The sequence below is a fragment of the Gobius niger genome, assembly GCF_951799975.1.
Source record: "Gobius niger genome assembly, chromosome: 20".
NCBI lineage: Eukaryota > Metazoa > Chordata > Actinopteri > Gobiiformes > Gobiidae > Gobius > Gobius niger.
This window is the reverse complement of record NC_136871.1, coordinates 2,472,823-2,490,408: the sequence shown is the minus strand read 5'-3', so window position 1 is coordinate 2,490,408 and position 17,586 is coordinate 2,472,823. Positions and strand designations below refer to the sequence as shown.

The 17,586-nt window shown below is 42.4% G+C and overlaps 1 protein-coding gene across 1 annotated transcript; it reads right to left on the bottom strand.

Annotated features, from left to right (window-relative positions):
- Nucleotides 1–6,738: 6,738 nt before the first annotated feature.
- LOC306979493 (uncharacterized protein) lies at nucleotides 6,739–15,626 on the bottom strand (the record flags this gene model as incomplete). The annotated part of the gene is made up of 13 exons (XM_079578451.1): nucleotides 6,739–6,945; nucleotides 7,019–7,167; nucleotides 7,279–7,450; nucleotides 7,564–7,812; nucleotides 7,880–8,066; nucleotides 8,150–8,226; nucleotides 8,306–8,483; nucleotides 8,559–8,728; nucleotides 10,098–10,222; nucleotides 10,332–10,512; nucleotides 10,659–10,755; nucleotides 12,048–12,226; nucleotides 15,434–15,626. 13 exons carry the CDS (start codon nucleotides 15,624–15,626, stop codon nucleotides 6,770–6,772), a joined length of 2,133 nt encoding a protein of 710 aa, XP_079434577.1. The 3' UTR covers nucleotides 6,739–6,769.
- Between the last annotated feature and the right edge of the window lie 1,960 nt (nucleotides 15,627–17,586).

Genomic DNA, 17,586 nt, shown 5'->3' with positions numbered 1-17,586 from the left:
CGCAGGTCGTAGGTCGTACAGTGAGACGAGGACAAAGATTTAAAACCGTTGTATGACCAAAGACGAGCTGCGACGGGAGAGGCTCACGATTTTACGATCTCCAATGTACACTGGGCATTAGGTGAGAGTATGACAAGTGAAGTAAATAATCGTACCTTGGTAGAAAGTACTTTCAGTAAGAAGAACCAGAGGGCTCTTCGGCGAGCCAGTGTCAATCTCTCTTCAGTCCTTCCACGTGGACGAAGTGTAGCTTCACTTCACAGAAAGGTGCCGTAACATCTTTGAACTAGAAGATTTTTGGGGGAAGCTTGGTCCAATTTTCACCCAGAGCGCACCTGTGAGACGCCGCTATTAAGCTCCAGATTTACGGCTCTCAGGCCCCTAATGCGTGCCGCTCAGACATTCTCTGTAATTCCGTGAACATTTTCCCTTGTGATCTTTTCCCGGGTTTTTTTTGCCTAATTGTTTTGGGGAATTTCGACTCCACATACTTGAGTGAGTTGTTTATAAGTCTTTTCTGCTCCTTTGTCCGATAAACATGTTTTTCTGATCATCCAGAGGCATTCTTGATTTTGGAGATGTTCGATTCCACGTGGCACCCGCAGATAATGGGCAACAGTCAGCGCTGCTTTAATCCTCGTATCAAGTGCAGGTGAAGCCAGTGCAGTGTCTGTGCAAGCTGTTGCTCTCTGGCCTCGCATCGAGAAGTCCCCAGGTGCTAACTGGACCACACGGGGTCTTTTCGGTGGAGTTTGCATGTTTGTTTTGTTCTTTTCACTTGGGGATGACAATCTAACAAAACATGCACAATAAGGTACTTTTGACTAGTTCCCTACGGGTCAAAATGGCTGCACTGCGGTCGCCCAATGCTAGGAAATATAAAATAACTTTTTAAACTAGCTTTTGCCATTTTGTAAACCGAAAGCATCCTATTAAAGCAGTACTAAATAACGTGTTTACCTTAATAAATCCTTTTCGTAGTCCCTGTGGGGGTAATACAAGTGTTTATGGGATGATTGGAGGGTCTTTCATCGCCCCCTGGTGTCTCTGGACAGAAAACCATGTTTGCAACTTGACTGGCACTGGTCCGGAGGCCGCAATACACACTAATGGAATCACGAAGAAGAAGCTAACATGCTAACGGGCAAAGCTAACTGCGGGCTAACGTCACTTTAAACAGTATTTACAGCAAAGTTTGAGTGGAAAAAAATATTTCCATTGTATAATTGGATGCACAGTAACCCTCTGTCCCTTCGCCTTTGCTGTCAGCGTAGTATTTACTCTCCAAGACAATTAATAAGTTAAAAAATCGTAACTTGCTACGACACCTGCAGTTGCGCTTATGGCCTCTAGGGGGAAGAGTTACTTAGTACTGCTTTAAAAGTTTATGTATCTATTTCTGCCTATAGATTTTTGGATCAATATTGATTTTGATCTAGTTTCTGTGTCATTCCAGTTCAGACTTGTTGTATTATTAAACTTGTTCATGTAATTGTTGAGAGACAGTAAAATGCTTCTTCCCTTTCTTTTTTTGGGTTTTTTTATCACCTGGCACTTCACATGAGCAGATGAGAGGAGTGCACAGAGAATATGAACCATCTTTATGCCCCGCTGAGAGGACATCTGTCTTCATGACCACATCCTTATGTGTCCAAAACACGTGTCTTTCCATCCACAAAACTTATATTATATGTAAGGATTAAACAACGAGGAGCCGTGCATTAGACGGTTATAATGCACGACGCGGAGTCAAGAACACCACGACGCGCAGCGGAGTGGTGTTACTCCGCGAAGTGCCGCTTATACCAGGGTCCCACCACAAACGTAACATTTATAATAAATATTTGTTTCATTTACTAAAGTCACTAAATATGCCAGACCACCGGGACTATTTTATGTTGGTTATTAGCCGGTCACTGAAGGCTGGTCTCAGAGCGAGTCATTCTCCGCAGCTACGAGGATCTCAGTCAGGCTCAACGACACAACATCAGCACACGCTGCATCGCCAGAATCACAACAAAACAGGACTAACCCGGCACTTTTCCCTGGAAGTAAACACCGATATGCGGCACTCGTGGGCAGGAGTTATTTCACTTTTACAAGGTTTAACCTGAAGCTAAAGCTAGCTAGCTCAACCAGCTCAACTGTTTATGGAAACAGCTGCGGTGGAGTCGCTCACACCTGGGCCCCCCCAACTCAAACTTTTATGATTGACTTTACTAATCCAGACAAATATGTTTAAATGCAGAGATCATTTTATGTACGCCTGAAAATGATGAATAGCCTTAACCGTTTCCAATAGAAATGTAAAGCTCATATGTTATTAACAGTAGCTAACCTAGCTGCTCACTCTCCTCTACAAACATTTAGCAAACATTTTGTTTTGGCCAAAAACGTTGAAATTAAACAAAATCCATCTCATACGTTCCTGTCAGTCACTAATTACGCCTTTATCTGATTCAGCTGTGTCATGCGTTGCTATGGCGACGCCCACAGCGGAGTGATATCCCAGTGATTTAACTACCGGACTACGTGTGCGGTTATACCAAAATAATGCACGCTTGTTAGCCCCCACCAGCCAATCAGAATCGAGTATTCACCCAGACCATGGTATATTACACATTACGTTTGGATGCACAGCAAATGTCCCGGTCATAATTTGACACTATTTGGTGTCTATAAGCTTCCAACCCACCACTGTTACTGTGAATTGACTCTCAGACACCAGGTGACAGTAACAAGGCTCTAAATGGAATACTCTCTGTATTTTTAATAAAAAAGGCTGAGGCCATGTTGCACTTCAGTCTGTTACAGATCGACAGGTGAAGAGGGAAGTCATGGAGTCATTCTGCATTAGACAGAACTCATTCTTTTTCTGGATGTAAGAGTTAAAGGCTGAAACTTAAGTCGAACTCAATAACTGATAAGTATTAGTGTGAAAATAATAGAAATGTATTTGCATTAGTATAGATACAGACGGCGTCGCGTCATAGAAGGGGGCGTGGCTTCGCAGAGGGGGAAAATAGAATCTTTTGGGAAACACAATTTTCACTCTTTTTAGCCATTTTCTGGTGGAATATGAACTTATTTATCACATACAAACAAAGTCAAGTGTAAATCGGGCCCATATGGATATTTTCTCACAGCAGATTGTTCTGTAGAAGTGAAAAAACTGCAGTTGTAGCAAGCTAACGTTAGCATTAGCCCATTCTGTTTTTTATGTATTCATGGGCTGTTGAACCACTTTGCTCCCCCCATGTCTTTGTTTCTTTATTTAGTAGAAACTATATTCATAATTCAGCGTTTGTTAAAGTATTTTTTGAATAATTAGAGAAAGTTTACATTTTTTCAAAATTGTTTTCCCCCTTAAAGGGGCTGGATGCAAGCTGGCCATTTTATACTCACTACTGCCACCTCAGGCCATATGTGTAACTGCACCTTCTATATTAAAGAACAACTAAACACCAGTGCCCAGCCTTACTCCGCCCACAAGAAAATTTGAAAATTCCATCTAAAAAAGGCGTTGCTCAGCAGACCAGGGGGCAAGCAGGGGGGCATAGAGTTGGGCGTGGTCTGGGCTGTGATTGACACATTGGCGCCGTGACTGACCGCTAGCTAATGATGGAGAGTGACAGTGACAGCAGCTTCGCGACCGAGAGGTCTTTTGAGGTGGAGGATTTTTCTCCCCCTTCATCACCGGAGGTGGAGGTGGAGGATGTTGATGTGGAGGAGGCCGGCGGCCCTGAGCCATACATGTTTGAGCCGATGGCTCGCTCGTTGCCCGAGGCCACCGGTGCGGCCGGTACTGACGAGCCCGCCGAGGCGTCAGTGCCGCGAAGGATGGGTCCCGTTAGCGAATGGTAAATTGGTGTTAGCATTAGCGCTCAGTTTATCTGATTTAGAGCAAACGCAATCGAAAGGTTCATATTTATATTAAATTGTAGACATGTTCATACATGGATATTGAGGTATCATACAGACATAATAAGCTATCACTGAATCAACAGGTGTTTATGCGGCCACTGCACGTCCTTGTCCCCAGTGGAGAATGTGTGCTGCAGGGAGACACCAAAGGTATAATTGAATAAAATAAAAGCACAAGACATAATAATTCAATGTTTAGTTATGTAGTAATATGCACAAAACATTACGACTTTTTCCTCCGCAACTTTCGCTAGCATTAATTGTCCCATTTGTGGTAGGTGATGCACAGATGTCAGCAGGTGGGTGTCAACACCTGCATTACTGAGCACCCGGGTTTCGAGGCAGTTGCCCTCAACCCATATGTTCTGCAGGCAGTCTATGGGACATATGTGCAGCTCTTTGGTGAGATGCCAGAGACGTTGGTGCACAGGTTAGTTTTTGCAGGATAGCCTATTGATTTAAAATGATGTCGTTGACAACACATACATCACTTCTTTCAGCAATTACCGGCACCTTGCGTACCGGAATGTGGTCAGGTGGTGCTGGGGCTACCTCGGGCAGCACATTAGAGTGGTGATCCCGTCCTGTGCCGTCACCCGCATCAGGCAGGAGTTTCCGGAGGATGTGGCCTATACAGGGTTCCTTCCAGCCCTGGATTTTCATGGCCAATAAAAAATATCCAAAGAACACAATTGCCATTCTGAACATTTTTATTGCTTGTATTGTCATATAAATTTAAACACCTGTCATTGCATAGCACACACCACAAATTATCATTCCACCCTTATATACACGCTTACATAATTGTATTGCTAGACAGCTGAAGCTGAGCCTCAGAATGGGATCTATTAGCCTATCTCAGTTGCAGTGTCTCTCAACTGAAGTTGACCCTCCTACATTTCAAGGAAAGCCATTTGACTTAAAAAATATATATAATTTCAGTACATAATACATATTTGGCATTTTAACCATCATTGTAGAGTATATAAATGCCAAAATACATAATTCTAGTTTTTGTTGAAATTTGCCTTGAAGTTTACTGTGCAACACACCAGTTGATAACCAATCAATCAAAGTTTATTTCCGTGGCACTTTACAACTACATCTTGGGAGACTCTTAATGAAAAAATAGTATAAAAAAAGCTATGTTCTGTAAAAGCACATGCAAAATAATGGGAGTGAATTAAGGCACTGCCACGACAAAAGCACGATTGCGCCACTGCCTGTACCTGGACACATACAAAACATCTTAGAAGAGGAGCGCAGGGCTCTGCAGGAGTTATTCTAGTACATGTAATTTATCTGTTACAGACACTTTGCATATCGCACTGTAGTTCTGTGTGACAGTGCATACCTTGGACAGTAAGTAATGCTTATTGATTTCTTTTTTTTTTTTTTTACAGTTATTTACGTTATGGCCCCTTGAAATGAATCATCTTTCAAGGAGTTCCTTGATTAAATCATTATAATACTTTGCCAAAATGCAGAGTACAGATTTGCATCGCAATCATTTTAACATTGAAAGACCTTTAACACCTAAATGTATTCACAAATGGTTTGACAAATAAAAAAATCTTTGAATCGTGGTATGATAAATGATATGTGACACATCTGCACATTGAGGTATAACACACTGCTGATCCTGAGTTGGATGAATTGGTTGATTTTATAAAGTTGTACTTTATCTGTGACATTAGTCCTATCATCAACATGCTAGCCGCATGAGTCGTAGTGTTGTCAAGTACATGCAGAAATACATGTTGTCATTAGTTCTAACAAAACAAAAAATATTAAAAAATCAATTAAAGGTTTATGTGCAGGCTTATGTGGGAGGGATGCATAAGCACCATTCTTCCTGGTGTATACATCGTGAGTTAGGAGCATTGTCTAGAAATAACTGGTACTTATATTAATTCTGCCCATAAACACCTAATGCACATAATGTGGCAAAAAAACAAAATGAATGATGAATTTATAGCTCATTAGCCACAATTCTCCCACCTGCTGGTGTAACATGTAAACTACAATTGCTAAATTATTTTACATTATATTCAGACATTTTTGGTCTTTCACAGACAAATCATAGACCCTGTGACTTATATTAATGATAATTTTTGTAATTCACACATTTTCTTTTTAGATATGACTTGTGAGAGTTAATAGTTAATAGGAAAAACTGGCTCCTGTGACATCATCACATTCTAGAACCTGCAAACAACCAATTCCTGACAAATGGCTTTACCCCGACATTACATACACATTTATATGTATAATCTACACTTGTATACATTCTCCGGCGACAGTGGTGCAGAGAGTGGAGAAGGTCGTCTTGTGATCGGAGAATTGATTCGAACGCCGCAGGTGCACACTGTCGTTGTGTCCTTGGGCAACACACTTCATCCTGCTTCCAATATCTGCATACACTGGTGCATGAATGAGAGTTAATGGGTGACTGGTTCCTTGATGTAAAGCCCTTTGAGTGTCTAAAGCAGGTAGAAAGGTGCTATATAAATGTGACCATTTTACATTCAATATTTCTTTAGTGTCCTACAATGATACATTAATGAAATGTATAATGCAAATTGATCCACACTATGATCATCAATTTATCATCAATATTCTGGTGGGCTCTCATGGAGGTATACCTGAGACTGAGGTCCATCTCGTCTTGCCCACACCTCTGGTTCATTGTTAGCCATGTCTCTTGGCTGACTCATGTCTGCTTTCTGAAAAGATTTTAGTTGTTATTGGCATGTAGGCATGTCAGAAGCAAACCTATAACAATGATCATCTTGCATAGTGTTTAGTTCTGGAAGGTCTTATTGTATATTATCTTCTGGTCACCTTATGTGCTCTTGAAAAACCGTGACCTGTGCCTGCTTACTGCCTCCTTTTTGTCTGGCCTCTCATACTGACCACAGAGTGGTTCAGGCACAGGTATATTGTCCGAGTACTCTTGATATGGCGCCGCATCCTGAACCACGCACTCGAACAGCAGAGCCATCAGCTTGTCAATGTAGACTTGGGAAAAACGTACAACATAATTATTATTACAATACTCATACATAACCGTCAAGCTTGTTTTCGGACATACATGTGGTGGATTTGGTCTTCAGAGCTCTCACAGTATAGTCACCGTGTTTGTACTTCGGGTACACTATGGAGTATCTCAGCTCACCGGTAGAAGTTCTGGCATGTGTGCGTTGCGCGTTCTCATTGTAGTGCATAGCTGAAATTTGTAACCTAGAACAATCAAAACAAACAGAAGGCAGCACTGACATTATTACAGTTTCAAAGAAATATATAATGAGGAAATAAAAATGGATACTTTGAGAAGGTTTTGGTATTCATTACCTGGCCAACATTCCTTTAAAGGAAAAGCCCACACTTTTCGGCGAGAACCTAATGATCAGGCTGTGGAATGCCTCAATGTAGGACGTGTGGTACAGTGGGCTGATTTTCTCCACGTCCTTTAGAAACCGTGGAGCCAATAAAATGGCTGTGAGTCTTTCACATGCTGCTGTGCCTAAACAAAAATGATCATGACATCAATGGAAAATTTACTTGGTTTAGAAAGCCAATGCAAAATTTCCAATGCAACTTAAAATATTATTTAAAAAAAGCATAGTCTTTACATACTTGGCCTGAGCCACTGCCTTGCTCTTTCCCCAACCAGAGGCTCGTGTTGGCAGCATGGGAACAGGGCATTGTCATGGGCGTGAACATCCTGTATATGGTTGGCCACAGAAGTCCACTTAGCCACAGCTTCTTCTCCTGAGGAGGAAGTTGAAGCTGACCAATAAAGATGGTTGACTATGCTCTTCCTCCACGGGCCCACGTCCTGAGTGGTCTTTTTCCTCGCCAGCTCATCAATCTTCTTCCCAATTCCTATATATAAATGGATACACATAGTATTTTTTTATTTTTTTGTGTTAACTTTACACTCAATACATACCCTTTCCCATGTGCCAAGGGTCGAAATAGTGAGTGATGTCCTTTTTTTCCTCCCTTATAAACTTCTGCACTCCTGTGTGTCTGTCTGTCACAATGGCCTGTACTTTGACACCCCTCTCTTCCAGCATGGTCAGACTGCGTATAAATCCCTCCTTCTCCATCCTTACACTGTTTCCAACTTCATTGCTCTGAAAGAGAACAGAATGCTCTACAGAAATGTGCACAATGATCCCTATTTAAATGTCCAAATGTAATCATGATGGTGTTTTACCTGGACAAGTTGGATGTCAATTACTCTGTTACTTTGCAGATTCATCATAGTGTAGCTACCATACTTGGCTGAATGTCCTGCAGCAATGCACATTACACTTTGGCATACTTTTATTCAAACATAAAAAGAATCTTCATTAATTAATAAATGATTTACCTGGAGAGTCAGCGCGCATATCCCCGCCCATTGTCAAAGCCCCACTAGCAGCTGCCTCCCTGATATGTTCATCCTGCTCAAGCTTCCACTGCCAGCTGACCGTTGGGATGAGGAGCTTGGCCTGATGCTTGTGAAAAGTTTGCTCCGACAGCCCTTGAATGTTGAAAGCCCTCAGGAACTATAAATTGTAAAGTAATATTACCAACTGAACAATATGGAAACATAGTCAATACAGATGAGAATTTGGCTCTACCTTGGAAATCTGAGCAAAACACAAGCCAGTGAAGAGGACAGCAGCACAAAGCTGAAGGTTTCCAGCTGGGATGTCCTTCACCATCGGCTGGCTGGACCAGTCGTTGAAGTACTCACAGGTTGGACAGTGCTGTTTCACCCGGAGGAGTGTGCCCAATGTGGCTGTGTCAACTGTACAACGATGAGTGCAGACAGGGGCGTCGGACTGGGGGGGTAAAGGGTACTGAGTACCCAGGGCCCAGAGCAGGGTAGGGGCCCTCAAAAATGCTGCAGAAAGCGTTCTGTATTGTACTTTCTAAGTTTCCTCATAATTGATGCTATAAGAATTGAACAACCGGGCTAAAATACAATGGTTGCTACACAGAATTTTGCACAAACAATAATGATTGATAATATCTCAGGGCCCTGACACCCCTTTAAAAATGTGCCAAATGGTTCAGCCCACACACCGGTGTTCAGCACCGTGCGCTTCAACTCAGCAGTGACTTTGACGAGGTGGACTCTGTAATGTACGCAGAGCTATGAGGAAAGACAGATAATAGTCTGGCCTCGCTCTAATGTGCTTTTATTTAACACTAGCCTGTTCTAGCGGAGCTTAGAGGAAACTTTCTGTCATAAATGACACTTAAACATGAGGTGAGGCGAGTCCTGCCTCTGCCTGCTCTGAGAAGATGATGGTGCAGAGTCCGAGACAGAGTCAGAGCTCCTTATCTCCTCGCTTTAACCTCTAAAGTGTTTCTTTCCTCATATTTATTATAATTGAGCCATCAGGCCAATACAAGGACAAAGCCACAGGTCGCGCACGCCGTTTTCGCCAAATTAATGATGCTAATTAGCCGCGCATTTGGAGACTCACATTATAAATGCGCAGCTTTGAAGACGAGTCCACATGGTTCTAGTGAAAGGTGGAGCTCGAGCCATTTAGTCTATTCCAACGTAACTTTTTACAAAAACAATTTACTGACAACACACTTAAAGGTACAGGCTTCAAATATGGTGAGACTAAATCAGACTGAAGCCTTGAGTTTTTTGTTCAGGGATGTTCTGTGGGCCACAGATACATCATAGTATCATTGTTTTATATAAAATAGCATTTTAATGCCTATTTTAAAGTCACACATGTGTTTTTCTCAGCACAAATATCCTCTGTCCCTGGTTCAGCCCTCCTGTTTAATGTGATGCTAATAATCATTATGCTCTACCTAAAACTAGCCATTTCAATTGGCCCAATGAAAGTAGAATATTCCACCCTCATCTAAATATCTATGTCACCACAGGATTAAAGGTTATTCAATTTCTGTAACTGAAGCCAAATCAGATGCAATTTCAAGTCAAACACTGACTTGAAACAAACAAAGAAACAATAAAACAAACCATGAACTAAGTACCCATTGGATTGGATATGTGTTTGTATATGAAGCACTTTTTTAAAGTTATAATAGAATATAAATGAACTGCACAGTCAATTCACTAAACCACTGTTATATGAAATGTGAATTTTAAATGGGGGGTGGGGGGGGTCCACCAAGATAGTTTGTACCCAGGGCCCAGAATTTGGTGCTACGCCCCTGAGTGCAGACAGGACATTTCTGGAAAAGTGCCAACAGTTGGTCCTCGTGAACGATGTACTTTTTGGCTTTGTGGGGAGGGACTTCAGTGGAAGCGCTATGTTGCAGAAAAAGGCAAATGTAACCATTGAAGACAATACAATCCAATTTGTTCCAACGTATATTTTTAAACATTACAAAAGCATTTCTCCCCCCATAATTTGTACCTTGAACAGTTCAGAGAACTGTCGTTCAGATGGAAGCTGGGGTCAAACACAGACACGTCACACCTTTTCCTTTTCAGTGGTGTGGAGGCTGCCTGGGGACTTTCAGGAAGAGGGATTTCCATGAAGGTCTCGGTACCACATGAAACGCTGACGCTCCTCTGTGGAACCTGCACTTGCAAGCCTGTTTACAAGAATAAAGAAAAAAACATTTTTAATAGCACTAAGAAATAGTTACAGTAGAATCTAGCAACAAATCCAAAGCAAAATGAAAATCTTATACGATTCAAATAATGTATTATCCAGACAATGTTATAAAAGACAAATCACCTTTGCTCCGCCTGCTAGGCTTCACATTGGCCTGGACACATGCATGCCTGCTGATGATCGGATCAGTCTGACAGGCCATTTCTCTGGTTGCTTTAGGCTGAAAACATAAGCAATAATATTAGTAATAACACATAGTTTTAAGGGAGAAAAGTCTTTATTTGTATAGTGGTATAGAAAGACTAATTTCTGCAGTGTAGATTATTGCGTTTTATATCAGAGTAGTAAACAAAGTAGAAGATGTTCCCAGCAATGGTTTGAAGCCTGTGCGCTAAGACATATGTCTATTGTAGGGCTTCAGCAACCCAAACCATGAGCAACATGCAGCTACCATGCACCCGGAAAAATAAAACTAATTCAACACTAGAATTACAGAAATAATCGCATGTGCTTTGTGCAACAAGAATACTGATGAGGCCAGGGACAATTTGCTGTATGGGGTCTTCCTAATGACAGTAATACTTGACTTGTACTTGAGTAACTATTATTTATAAAGAAAAGCAGGCTGTCTGCTAAATATTATGGTACTTGACCTGAGGAGTATTGGGGTAATATTTTTCTATCTTTTAGGAACAAAATCTTGGACTTTTACTGCATTTACCCGTTTTTGGCTATGCTTTTGTGTTAGTTTCACACTGCAGTGAGCAGTGACTGCAAAAGACACAGGATAAGATACTAAACTTGACGTTATAGCTTTATTACTTTTAATATGTTGAAAAGTTAGCAACACAGCGCACTTCAGGAGATACCTTTAGCCTACTGTGACCACGGAGACTGTAGAGCTGAATGTTTTATTGTAATACCGTTGTTCAACACGCAGCTATGTGGACGTGATAAAAACAAACGCTAGTGACAGTCATGTCCTGGAGATCGCGTTAGCTTACGACATTATAAACTCAAGGCAAACGTTAGCCCTCCACTAGCTAACAGAGTGAACAACAAAACCGAGAGCATGTAACATACTGCACTAAACTCAGCAATACAGCGGTGACCTGCTCCGCGGAGCCGCGCAGTTCCCTCGCGGGGCAGGGGGATGTTGAAGCCGGTCTGGAGGCGCAGTCAGCGCCCACAGCCCTGGGGCTGGATCAGGGCTGTTGTGGCGCTGAAATGGCCCCTTCGGTGCATTCAACATTCAAAGTTATTAGCGCTGTTGTGACCACGGCACCGGGTCGCCTACACAAAGCCCTCTACCCCACTCCAAATATGCTTTAGTATAGATATGCACGATTTACGTGGATGACCGTTTTCAGGATCAAAACGGCGTTTTCCGCCAAAAGGTGACAAGTCTGCAGCTCTTGACGTTATGTGTCTGACACTGCAGCTACAAAGATTGCTATTATAAGCGCCAAATCATCAATATTAGTTGTTTTGGTCATGACTTTGTTCACTCACCTCAGCTTGGCGCCCGAAAGCTCCGGGTTGGCGGGGCAGCAGTGTTGGTAGCTCCATCCTCAGTTGTGGAAGACCAAGGGTGGGGACAGCCTCGCTCTTCAAAAGGCGCTTCTTAGCAAAGCCAAGCTCAAACTCCATCAAGTTGGCGAAGGAATCACGCGTAAAATGTTCTTTGCAAACTCCAGCGTAAGGCGGGAGTTCGCAGTTTTCCCCCAGGCCAATTGCGCGTAACCACTGGCGCCTAAAGTCTAAGTCCTGTGGAAAGTAATGTAACCCTACAGTACTATGACAGCCCACAACACTACACTTTCTCCCCATCCTGACAAACAAGACTACAACAAACACTACACGCTAATATTACACACAATAACACTAACTACAACTAATGCTAACACCTAGCCTATACTAAATGCACTCCGTTAATCTAAACTAACACACAATAACAAAATCAAACTAATCTAACCACGCTACGAAACTACCTGACTAAAGTAACTACACTAGAAACGCTAAAGAACTAACTAAATACTATGCTAATATACTGCTAACCTGAAAATCGATGTAAAATGCTCGCTCGCTATTCCAACTCCAACTCGCTACGGGGGCGTGTGCGAGACTCGGCTGGTTTTATACCCCAAGCGCCAGAGCGACGGACGTCACACAGCACAAAGTGACGTCACACAGAGGCCAGAGCAAATGGAGAGACAGGGCACGAAATTCAAATAGCTCAACCGAAAATGGAGAGAGAGAGCCACACAGAAGTTTTTTGGCTCAAAAGGGAGATTTTATCTAATTTGCACTAAAATGTAAAAAAAATGACCAGGACGTGTAGAGAGCACTATAAGAAACATATTTATGCAGTTTATAAGCTAAGAAAAGTTGATTTGGTGCTTAGTTGTCCTTTAAGCTCGTGCGTGGCGGCAATTCGGGCCGAAGTGACACTTTTCTGAGTGACAGTGCAGGATTTTAGAGGCAGTTGTGGTGAACAGGTCTGAGCTCATTCTACACATTAGGACATGGCTGGAACATGTAGCGGGAGGAAAATACTTCATTTTAACATTTTTAAACTCTGTATAGTCCCTTTAACTGTTTTCAAACATGACCATATATGGGCGATTCCAGAGAAGCATCTGTATCTACAGACATAAAATCTGTATTTAGTGTCATGTTAACGTCACGGCTTAAAGGAATAGTTCACCTTTTTTCTTCCATACTGATGTTCTTACCCAAGCTTAAACAAGTTGGTGCGTACCTGTTGTTGATGTTGTTAGCATTTGTTCTCTCCCAATGTATTCCTAAAGCTCCAAACGGGGGTGAAGTTGGAACCGACCAAGCTCTTCCACGGATACGCACAAAGACCAGAAATTTCCGTATCAACTCGTCTAAGCTCAGGGAAGAACATATCAATATGGAAAAACAGTGAACTATTCCTTTAAATAGAGCAACTCTGAGGAGAATCAATTCATAGTAACAGTGGTAGGTTGGAGGCATATAACTCCAAACAATATCAATTTAACACTGGGACATTTGCAGACAATCCAGTTTACACGATCAACCTTAAACATTTACAATTAGGTAGTTCTGAAGATGGTGAGATGATTCCTGGTTTGTAAAAGGCATCCTGGACCGCTTGCTAGTGTTTAGGTGTCCATTTCTTTTGGTTTCATTTGATTTTGTGTCAATATTTATTTTTGACAGTTATTATTAAACCTGCCATCGCTGAGAGACAGTGAAATGCTTCTTCCCTCTCTTTTTTTCTTTCCCTTTGGCACTTTGCATGAGAGCAGAGGAGTGCGCAGAGAATATGAACCATCTTTATGCCCTGCTGAGAGGACATCTGTCTCCGTCTTTATCACCGCAAACTATGTGCCCAGAACACGTGTCTTTACATTCACAAAACTCTTTTGAACGTACAGCCATACCTCACTTATTGTCAAATAAAAGATAAGTAAATGGAAAGCAGGGTTCAATGAATCAATCGAGCAGGACGTTTCTTCACATAATAGGCCGATTTTTCATGACTAACCAAGTCCCCAAGTCTCTTGTCCGGAGGTTTGTGACAGGCTCTCCTCCCAGGTCTGACTCTGGGCGTTGACACTCAATAGCACCTTCTCTCTAACACTTTACATTACGGGCCGGTAAGTCCTCGGTACTTACAGAGGTAATTCTAGATACTTACAGTGGTACTTACAATGGTACTTACAGTGATACTTAAAATGGTACTTACGATGGTACTTATGGTGGTACTTTCAGTGGTACTTACTCCTGGTATTATTACGCCTTACAATATAGTTCCCCCTTTTATCCGCTTAGAAAATCCACATTGTTTAATTGTGTGTAATTATACTTTGTAGTGGAACACTTCACGTAACCATATTTAAATAGGGGAAACGTGGAAGAGCTTGGTAGCTTCTATCTTGACCTGTTTTGGAGCTATAGAGGAGAGAGGGAGAGGCTAAATGCTAACGCCGTCTGTGCTGTGTTTACGTGACTGAAGGCACGGGGGGAAGATCAGACAGGTCCTAAAGAACTCGTCAAAGCTCAGGTAAGAACATATCTCAGTATGTAAAAACGGTGGCCTGTTCCTTTAACTCATCCCTACACAGACACGGGGAGAACATGCAAACTCCACACAGAAAGGCCCCGTCCTGGTGGGAATTGAACCCGGGACCTTCTAGCTTTCTAACCGCTGCGTTACTGTGCCGCCAATAGTGGTACTTCAAGGTACTTATTGTGGTACTTAAAGGATACTATAGTGAGAATTACCAGGTATGTACTTCTGGATACAGTGGTAACTCTTAGTAATGAAGGTCGTACTTCTTGTTTTCTCTAATGCTGTTTTACGTTGTTTTATAGTCACACAATCCTAGAAATTACTTCTGTTTGTAGAAGTACCACATTTACTACCTATGAATTGCTGCTGTAGTATCCTTGAATTACCAATAAGTACCATAGATGTATCACTGTAACTACTAGAAACTTAAAGCTTACTCACTTAAAGCACCAAAATAAATAGAAGTACAACCTTCATTACTAAGAGCATTACCACAGTATCTCTTAGTAATGAGAGATATAGTGGTAACTCTGCATCTCCCTAACCCCTAACCCTAATTACTAGTAATTACCACTTTTAGTACCACAGTAAGAACCTAGAATTACCACTGTAAATCCTAGTAAGTACCACTGTAAGTACCTAGAATAAACTTTAGTTTTTTGGTTTCTTTTTGAAAGACACTAGGTAGAAACAAAAATGTTTAAATACCTCACGCGTTTCGACGGACAAGGAACTACTTCCGTCTTGGTCAGAGGCGTCTCCCGACGTGCCTGATGCGTCTCTTATTGGGATGTTGTTGTTCCCGGGCGTGGCCACACTGACATAAGCAATAAACCTGTCAGTGTGGCCACGCCTCCCGCCGAGTGCTGGTTAGTGGAGAAGTGCGTCCCATGTGAGCGCCAGGGTAAAGGCGCCTCATCTCTGTTGATGGATCTTATTCCTCGCTTTCTGATCTCTATGGCCTCCCGGATCCAGCGCTTGTACTTGTGCTCTTCCGTGCCCACGATCCTCGCCCCCTCCCAGTCCATGATATGATTTTCCCTTTTGCAGTGGTCTGATATTGCGTATTTGAGGTTTTCTTGTGTGGCCTTTTGTTTTATTGCTCTGGTTAAACGTCCCGCTGTCTCCTTTTCGCACTCCTTTTGATGTTCCCGTTATTTGAACAGCTTTGTTTGTTTCTACCTAGTGTCTTTCAAAAAGAAACCAAAAAAGTAAAGTTTATTACTCAAGAAGACATAATGAATGTAATAAAAGAAGTACCTAGAACTACCACTGTAAGTACCACTTTAAGTACCACAGACTTACCCGCCCGTAATGTAAAGTGTTACCAATTCGGTAGAAAAAGAAAGAAAAAACATTTTTCGTTGCAGGCCTCAAAATCTCCTTTTAATATATTTGACAAATTCTTCATTTGTATTTCAAAGTGCCTTGGCAACGGTTTGAGAACCTTCGCTTAAGACTCATCGCGATTTATGTCCCGCTACCCACCGCCTGGTCTTTGATGTCCCACCCCGACTACTGCTCTCAGGCGGTAACTCACTTTTATTTGAAAAGAAAATGGCTCCAAATTGAGGCATTACTTTGGACCTTAGTCATTTGGAGCTCACTGACAGTAAAAACTGGCTGATGACATGCAAATAATAAGGCCATGACTCAGCTTCAGAAACCACAACATAGCCGGGCCTTGGAAACAAGTCATCCGAGATAGACAAGAACGTTATAAATAAGAATGTTATTTATGAATTTTCCCCATCCCACATCTGAAGCTGTCATATTGGGGAATGGAATTTTTGTTTGGAAGCAAAACTCTTCCAATAGCAATGGCATCCGATTTAACATTGTTGAAAGTGAACGGTCAACGTCACCCCCGAAAAGCGTTTGACTTTGTTTGCCCCGGTGACTGTGCATCTTTCAACGCCCGTGCACTGCAGTGTGTCAGCGCCCACTCTGTCACAAGATGAGACTCAACATCTCTGTCCCCGAGAAGAAGGAAAATCGATGGTTCTCAGAAAGTCTAAACATTTCCAGCTGATTTAAAGGGACTATGCTGAGTTTAAAGGGGGGGTATTATGCAAAATCGACTATTTCAAGCTTTCCATCATGTTATTCTGTCACTCCCTCATTAAAACCAAGCCTGAAGTGTTGCCTTGGCACATTCACGTATCTTTGAGTAATCTGTAAAAACTCTGATGGCGGCCATTTTAGAGATAGGTTTGCCTGAGTCCTCCTTGGAACGCCCCCACCTCCTGGAGACGCCTCCGAGCTTTCGTCATCAGCCTTTTACCTAAACACCCAGGATTAAAACCGGTAACAAGAACACTTTTTTCAGTGGCTGGTTCTGCGCTGGGAATGCCTCACCCCGGGATTCCACATCCTCCGCCTGTGCGCTCAGCTCCGCTCCCCCCCGACTCCGAACGGCTGCGACATCAACGCCCACTTGAGTCCGCCCCGGTCCTCTTCGCCAGTGCTCCAGCTCCACGAGGAGCACGCGCACAAAGCAGCGACTTTGAGAAATAAAACTCCCATAGCAACGCATGACACAGCTGAATCAGATAAAGGCGTAATTAGTGACTGACAGGAACGTATGAGATGGATTTAGTGTTTGCTAAATGTTTGTAGAGGAGAGTGAGCAGCTAGGTTAGCTACTGTTAATAACATATGAGCTTTACATTTCTATTGAAAACGGTTAAGGCTATTCATCATTTTCAGGCGTACATAAAATGATCCTGCATTGAAGCATCTTTGTCTGGATTAGTAAAGTCAAACATAAAAGTTTCAGTTGGGGGGGCCCAGGTGTGAGCGACTCCACCGCAGCTGTTTCCATAAACAGTTGAGCTGGTTGAGCTAGCTAGCTAGCTTCAGGTTAAACAGCGTAAAAGGTAAATAACTCCTGCCCACGAGTGCCGCATATCGGTGTTTCCTTCCAGGGAAAAGTGTTTCCGGGTTAGTCCTGTTGTGTTGTGATTCTGTGCTGATGTTGTGTCGTTG